At 38.9% G+C, this 8,723-nt stretch overlaps 1 protein-coding gene across 1 annotated transcript in view; it reads right to left on the bottom strand.

The window, feature by feature from the left end:
* KIF16B (kinesin family member 16B) overlaps positions 1-8,723 on the bottom strand; it is a 245,989-nt gene that overhangs the window by 149,579 nt on the left and 87,687 nt on the right. Inside the window, exons 12-14 of the mRNA XM_011371247.2 lie at positions 2,828-2,947; positions 1,801-1,852; positions 199-336 (exon numbers count right to left, since the gene is read on the bottom strand). Of these exons, the coding sequence (XP_011369549.1) occupies positions 199-336; positions 1,801-1,852; positions 2,828-2,947 (310 nt within the window). The remainder of the gene's footprint in view (positions 1-198; positions 337-1,800; positions 1,853-2,827; positions 2,948-8,723) is intronic.

Consider the following 8,723-nt stretch of genomic DNA (forward strand, 5'->3'; position numbering starts at 1 on the left):
GCTTCAGGATCAAAGAGCATGTTTATGTAAAATTAAATTAATGCTGGCAGCAAGCTGCACTTATTTTTTCTAAACAGGAAATGGGTTAATACTTAATTGATAACTAATTCTAAGATGCACAAGTTCCCTCATTAACTAGCCAACTTATATTCTAGCAACAACATATACAAAAAGCTCTGAAAACCAAAACCCAGATACCTTGATTTAGGTGTGTGGCCTCCATGATCTGAACACCATTCACCGAGCACTGAGACCCACTCAGGGGTACAAGAGTCACCGTCCCCCCAACATTTTCAAAGATACAGTGCTCACTCTCCAAGTCAAGGCCATGAAGAACTAAGTTGGAAAAAGAAAGGAGAAAGAAAAATTTTTCTTTGGTTACCTAGTACAATGATTCCCAACCTTTATTTGTTTTCCCACAATGAATACTTTTCCTTGTCCATGTAAACATTGTGAAGTGAACATTTATGTTTGGTAAGGAAACTAAATTTCAGGAGCTTGTGGCATCAACTGATAGAAATAAAGGTAACTCTTCAATGTTACCACAAAGGGTCTGGATATCACCTGCATAAAGAAATAAGTTCTGAGGTATTAATTTATTTCATCTTCAGGGGGAAAAACAGCTGAGTCACTTGTCTTAACTGAACACCACTGTGTTAGGGTTAGGATTAATACTGAATAAATTTCATTTACTAGCCACCTAAAAGTCACAGTAAAATTGAGGGAACAAAAGAGTTCTAACAGTCAAAGACCTACTGTGACGTCCACATTTACAGACACGGTGTTCCAGGAGTGGAAACAAAGGTAAACGTGGCATGGCATTGATCTTGGGAAACCCAAAAAAGTCTCCAGAAGCTGTACCGGGATGTGCACTGTCAGTCTGTGCTAATTATGGTAGAACTGGACCTCCACAGATCTCACAGAACGTGTGCCGTCTGAGATTTTCTTGTGTAACGAATGGCTAGGCATGAATATGAATGCCTGTCAAATAAATCTACACGATCATAGGCACAGATCTTAGCCAGCTTCTCAGGAGTACAGAAGTTTGCTATACCCAAAACAGTTGAAACGAAAGACTTCTGGAAATTGGTTTTCAGCTCTCCCACTTTCAGAGGATATAGTAAATACATGTTGGAATATGCTAGGGTTGGCTTGATTAATAGCTTATACTTAGCAAGAAAGCAAGTTCATCAGCAGCACTTCTAAAAACAGCTGAGAAGATACAATTCTTCCCCTTACAGTCCCTACCTTACCACACACATTTGCTTACCACCACCATTGCTGCCACCACAAATTCTCTAAGTTAGGCTTTTAAAACCTGGCAGGTCCCCACTCTGCTCAGGCTGAATTCCTGGTTATCTGTGTGTCTTGTGAAGACTTCTGGGAAACCCAGGAAGTCGTGCCTCCATCTATGTGTGTATTCTACTTTCCATCATCATCTTTGTGCACATAACCTTCCCATTAAGGGGTCTTATATCCTCCACTTGTGTCTGTTGGCATATTTCCATCAACCATTGTCCCACTGTGACAAGAACAGAGTGATTTCAAAGACTATATTCTTGGAAGACTTGACAGAGCATAGAATGTATGTAGAGTGGGGGTAAAAGATTCATAGTTCTGTTTTATTCATTAAACTAACTGTTATTCTTTGAGTTGAGTTTGATATTATAGAAATATACACACTGATCAACACCATATTTGAAAGGATTTTTTTTAATAATTACTTCATGTCTGTCATTCAAAGAAAGTTCTTCATTAAATGATTTAAAATATCATTGGGAAGAGGAAATCGATTCTCACCAATATCTTGTTCTGTTGAAGCATCTTCTCTACCAACATATGTCTGACCTTCCTAGGGAAAAGTCAAACAAAATTTATTAGTAAGAGGATAACGGTATGTTTCTTCATTTTCCATTTAAGTCCAAGCAACCTGATGACCAATGGGCTGAGCAATATCCCTGTAAAGGGCACAGCAATGTCTCATATCCCAGGGAAGACCACAGAAATGGCCCATGTCCCAGAAAAGGCCAAAGCAATGTCCCAGGGAAGGCCATGCCAATGTCCTAGGGAAGGCCACTGCCTCAGTGCCTTATTTGCACTGAGGCTCTGAAATAATATCCAATGTTGCCTGGAAAATGACAGCAGAACTCCTGGGGCTTAATGTTCAACAACAAACAAGTAGGTTTGGTGTGGATCAATAACTTGCCTATGACAGTCATCTCACCGATGTTCCTGACCCTTTCTGGTGAGTGTTTTTCTTCCAGTGGTAAGGGGTTTCTTTATGTCTAAAGATAGTTTGTGGGAGCCCACAAAGCACAGTGCAATACCATTCTCATTTTAAGCCATGGATCAGAGAGAGGATGCTAGGTCGAGGTTACAGAGGCAGCACTGATGCTGATGCAGAGATTCTGCTCTCTTGACATGAATAGCCTGTCCAGGACCATGTTTAATAATACAGACAGGAGAAACAATTTTATTAATAACATGAGGAAATGGTACATAAAGCCAACCTCAGTTCTAAGTGCTTGTGACTTTTCTTCCTCAGTCTATCTGCCTTTTTGTTCCTTACCTCCCTCTTACTGATTCTACAAATTAGAAGGCAAAGCAAATGAATTTTCATTTAGTTTAGAACTCCATAACAATGGGAATTCTAATACCACAGAATCCCAGTGAACTGCTGAAAATCCCCAAAGGGCTCAAGGATGTGTTGTATATTCTTTAATGCAATAGCTGTGTTCATTGACATAGAATATTATAACAAAACTTGCTAGTGTCTAAAGGGAAAACTGAAAACAAAATTAGAATGTTCCACTTAAGCAGTTTTTACCTTCAAATGGTATAAGATGATTCCAGTACTCAGAAGGTCATCATCAATGCCAATCAAATGGGGCAGTTCAGAATCTAAAACGACTCCAATCCCTTCTTTCCTAAGGGCTAGAGTTTGTTCCTGAAATTAGGGGAAAAAATAAAAAGAAAAGGTTACTTTGAGGAAAGGGAAAATCTAACTACACATTCTTTAGAGTGTTAGAAAATTTTCTCATCAAAAAACTGAAACTGCAAGAAAAATGGCCCTTAAACTTTATGGTGAAATCCTGGCATATGGTAGGCAAAGTGAACTTGAAACATAAAAGCTCAATATAAAATCAATTAAACTTATTGCCAGATATATATAGCCTCTTTGAAGTCAAACTCAAACCTTGTCTTCTTTAGAAAAGGTTTTATAACCAACCAGCTACAAAGTATTCTTTCCCCCTCTTCAGAACCTTTATTTTACTTAATATCTAGATGTCTCCTGATTTGCTGGCATCATCTGTCCAGTTACTATGTTAAACTGTACATGTTCCTGAGAGCAATCGTTTCTTGTGCATTAATTACAGGTAAGCCAGAGCTACCTGACCCTATTTCCAGTATCACCTTCTCTTATTTACTGTTCATTCCCATCTATACACAAATCCGCTAAATATCTCTCACCGACCACCACCACCACCACCACCACAACCACCGCTTCCCTTAGCTCTGTATCTCCCTCCAGCTACCACCAATTTCTCTCTGAACCATTAGAGAAAATAATCTCCAAAGAGTTCTCTACACTTGTGGTTCTCTAATTCCTCCTCTCCTGCTCTCTCCTGAACCCGCTCCATGGAATCTTTCATCCTTGGAAGTCTAGTTACCTACAGTCACTCCTTTGATGATCTCATCCTGTCTCTCGACTTTACCTGAAATCTATATGCTATGACTCTCAAATCTAAATCCCCAGGCAGACCTCTCCCTTAACTCCATACTGCGTGTGTGAGTGTGTGTGTGTGTGTGTGTCTGTGTGTGTGTGTCTGTGTGTGTGTCTGTGTGTGTCTGTGTCTGTGAGTCTGTGAGTCTGTGTGTCTGCTCAGATCCTTTACATGGCCTTACATTTCACTGAGATAACAGCCAAAATCTTTTGTGAGGTCCTACAAAGCACTACACAATCACATCCTTTGCTAACCTTCTGCTCTCGTCTCCTGCCACTCTCCCCTTTGCTCACTCCTCTCTAGGTATCCACAGCTCCTTGCTGTTCTCAAACTTGTCAGCCTGCCCCCATCTCAGGGTTTAGTCATTGCTTTTCCTTCTGCTTTTGTGGTTGCTGTTTCTTCTGGCATCGTTTATTCCCTCTCTTCTCCTAAAGCCGGGTTTCTTGACCTCAGCACTACTGACATTTTGGACCAGATGATTCTTAATTATGGGAAAAATATCTTGTGTATTGTAGGTTGTTTACCAGCATCCATAGACTCCACCCAATAGATACAAATAACACACTACCTCTCTCCCAAGGTTGTGACAACCAAAAGTCTCTCCAGACACTGTCGAATGACCCCTAGGGTAAAAGATCATCCCCAATTGAGAAGAACTACCATATAAAACTTGGTCTTCACTTCCTCGGGTCTCTACTCAAAAGCCACCTTCCCCATCACCCCATACAAGACAGTAATCATCGACCTCACTTATCCTGATTTGTTTCTCTCCTTAGCAATTATCACCATATGATATGTTAGATACAAGTGTATTATTTATCCCCTGACTAGAATGTAACCCAATGCCTAATTTCATGTCTGACACAGAGTAGCTCCTCAATATTTGTCAAATGAATGAATGAGTTTAGATATACATGAATCTAAAGAAATGCAGGAACGGTGGTCAATGGCAGCCCTTCGGAAAAGAGACTGGCTGGCCTATGTCTTCATATCAGGTCCACCTGACCTAAGATAAAAGACCTCTAAAATCAGGCTTCTAGGCAAATCTGAGGGAAAGCAGACAAATTCCAGATGATTGAAGGTTAAAATTCCAGCCTGGAGGTTGAGCTGTGCTAAGTTCACAATGAGTCACATCCAAAAGCATGACATCGTGTTCTGTGATGACAGGTGTGATGGGAGCAACAGGGGAGCAAGTTCCAAGCTATTAACCGGGGCTCCTGGTCAGATACACTCCTAGTGAATCTCTTCTCCACCCCTACCTCAGCAATCCAACAGCAGTGACCAAGGCATAGCTCTGGAATGCCAGCGCCCAGCTCTGCCTAAAACACAATCGGTACTCCCTACATTCCTGAAATATACAAATGTATTTTGTGTCATTTAAATATTAAAACAACATACAGAGTCTGCCATTCTGTAGGTGAAAGATTCAGAACTTCACAACCGTGCAGACAAGGGAGCTCCTAAGAGATGCTGGGGAAGGGCGGTGGAAACAGAGAAGTCCCTCAAGCCTTCATCTCTGCAGACATTTGAGTTTTAAACACGCACATGCAGAGCTGGAGTCATGTAAGAGGGCAATGGAATGAAGTGGCAGAAAAGATGATTAAAAAGAAAACATAAAAACCACAACTTGAAAGAAAGTAATTTAATTTAACAACCATTAAATAGATACGCAGAGAAAATGACCAATGCATTACTTAGATTCAAGAGAAGGAAATGAAGCATATCATTGTTCTTCAATTACTCCTCTTATCAGCCAGGTTCTCATCCCAAGGCTCAGAACTTCAGGCCTTGAGGTCAAAGACTTCAGTCATCTTGATTTGCTACACCAAGGCCCTTGCAAATCTTAGCTGAAATGAGCCATCTAAATAAGCCAGCCCCTGCTCCTACCTCTGGGATATTAGTCGAATTCATGTGTTTCCTTCTGCCCAGAGAATTCAAGAAGTTAAATATATGTAATTTAAAAACATATATATTACAGTGGAGAATTTAATCATACAGTTCCATCGCATAAAACAACGTCCTCACTGGAAGGTCTGGTAGCTCGGAACTGTGACTGCCTACCGCACACATGGTAGGCAGCCTTCTGGCAATGAATTGTTCCAGGCCTCTAGGTCCACGTGAAAAGGAGAGTGACTATTCTCATGAGTCCAGAGACACAGGTATTTTCTTTCTGCATAAAAGTGGACAATAAATCCTCCAAAAGGCTACATCCCAAACCAGTTTGGTTTCTTTTTTCTTTTTTAACCACTGAAACCCCTTTTTTTTTTCCTTTCTTTAAGGTAAGTCTCAGAAACTTTGAAAATTATTTAAATTTCAAAGCCATTAAGGTCAAAAGCATTACTTGTCCCAACCCATACCTAACACACACACACACACACACACACCAGCCATACTCACACACGCTTCCTTACATAGAATGGTTAAAATCTGAATTAAGAAAAAGTTTTCCAGAATTGAGTGTGCAGGCAGATGAATTTATGATTAATGCTGCCCTAAAGCTCTATGACATTCAAGCTGCATTTGCTACATGATATTATAAAAGTGTCACCTAATAAAACTAAAAACGAGGGTTTAAATCATTGCTCAAGTGAAAAAGTGATTTCAGACAAAAATATCTATCACATATAAAATATTTATTGAGTGGCATCTACTGTTATACATAATTTATGAAACACCTCCTTGATAAGATGGAATATTTAAATAGCAGTGCTGGCGACCACTTCCCCAACTCCAGGCACACTGGGTCCCAAGTAAAGAAAGTGATAAAATATGTATAGCTGCACATATTTTGTATTGAAACAAATCTTTTGGCAACCAATATTTGCATTAAAAGGAAAGCTATAGCCTGACTAAAAGTGTCAAAACAGAATCAGCTTACTTTAAATATTATGTTCATTACATTTGCAAATAATATATTCCATATGTTTTTCTTCAACCTTTGAATTTAAAACATGTGTCCAGTGCTGGGACAATTGCAGCATCACTTCTGGCAGATTCCAGAGGTTCAGGTGAGTTGCAGGCAGGGCTGCCCAGATGGGAGGGAAGAAGGCCGCACATGGGCTTGGCTCGCTGAGAGCATCCCATGTAACTAACCACTATATTCGTTTGAGATTCAGCATGGATTCAACCTCTTAATCATAACCACATCCTTCATACTTAGCACTGTATCTGACAAAACTCAACAACTTTCCTGAATAAATAAGTGAAAATCAATATAAAAATTTATGAACAACAAAAATCTATTTTTCTGTCTTGAGAAGCCCACCTGAAAGCTAGATCTTGCTTGGGAAATACTGGGAAAACTGTGGCAATGTACCTGTGCCACCTCAAGTATAAGAACTCTTTAAGAGTAGAAACTGTGTTTCCTCATACTAAACATGTTAGGTGAACACAGCTGCACTGGGTATACAACTATCACTCAATAAATACTGAAAATTTGGCACTCTAGGGAGTAAGTGATTTCAAGTGGATTTTTTTTTTTTTTGATAGCCAAATATTAAATGTCAAAATCTTTTTGTGGAATAGTCTATGTGTTTTATTAACTAGTGGAATTTTGTAGAGATGCCTCATAGCATAAAGTGCACTTAATTTCTGCAAACTTGACTACAACAGCAAAATGGAAGGAAGAGCGCCACAACTGGGGCTTAGGGCACATGCCCAGTGTGCATGTGAGAAGGGAAGGAGGAAGTCAGACTGGCAGGAAGACTTTTATAAAAAATAAAGTTATTCTCTAGCAAAACTACTCATTAATTTTTTTTAAATGCATTTGATTTTATTTGAATTTCACATTAGGAAAAGTAGTTGCTGAATTTCAACCAAATGTTTCTTCACAAGAGATACTTCCTAAAATATCCTTCTAAGTTAAGACATTATGAAACATATTTAGAGGTTGATAGCACTGAATATATATTTTTCATAAAAGTTTTGGTTTTAAACAGCAATACTCAAACTTGTATATGTTTGAGAATATCTGCCTCCTGCCCTTACACCTGAATGACATCAGACCTACACTAATTTGGGCCACATGCTGGCTCACACTTCTTTTCTCTTGGAACAGTAAAGACATGGCCCCACTGTCTTCTGAAACTGAATGCTGCTCTAAGGAAATATGAAGCTAATCTGACTTTTTATCCATGGGATATAATTTGGTTTTCTGCCTGGATCTCTGAAATTTTTTATACTTGAAATTCAATAGTTAATTAGGATAGATCTCAATATGAGACATTCCATACTCTAAATTTTCCTGGAACACAATACAGCCTTCTAATCTACAGACTCAGTTTATTTATTTTTCATTTCATGAAAATTGTCTTGTTTTTATATTCTATTTTCTTTTTCATTTGTTGACTGTGTACTTTAGGGACACCAATTATCCTTGTATTACATCGTCTTTGTTTTATCTTTTAGCTTCTAATTGCTTTAATATCTTGATCATTTCACTTGTGTTCACCGAGATAATCAAACCTTTAACTTTTACTAATTTGATCTCAATGGCATCTATTGTTTTCCTTGATAGTTCTAACTTTACTGGTCCTGCAATGGATGTTGTATTAGAAATCCGAGTCTATCTTTAAGTCTACAATCTCTCTTGTTTCATCTAATTCTGCTTTTTATTATCTATCATCTTGTTTTGTTTATTAAACTCTTGTTTCTCATTAACTTGTTCCACAGAATGAAGCAATTGTAAGAAATTCTTTCTTTGCCTTTAGGTATATTTTCATCTTGATCTGGATTTTTTTAACCTTTGCAAGCCTTAATCCTTTTCCTGCAATCTGTTTGTCTGTCCATCTGTCCATTTAGCCACCCATCCACCTCTAGAGCTATGTTTATATACTCGCCCTATTCCTTTTTTTCTCATCGTGTGTATGGTTAGGTGTGTCTCTCCAGAAACTCCATACGCTCTAACACAGGATGAGTAACTCCTTGACTCCTGTCCTGCCATATCCAGGATCTTTCTAGCTCAAAGACTGAGTAGTCTGTGTTGCATCCACTCTTCTC

Source organism: Pteropus vampyrus, unplaced genomic scaffold, assembly GCF_000151845.1.
Source record: "Pteropus vampyrus isolate Shadow unplaced genomic scaffold, Pvam_2.0 Scaffold7, whole genome shotgun sequence".
NCBI lineage: Eukaryota > Metazoa > Chordata > Mammalia > Chiroptera > Pteropodidae > Pteropus > Pteropus vampyrus.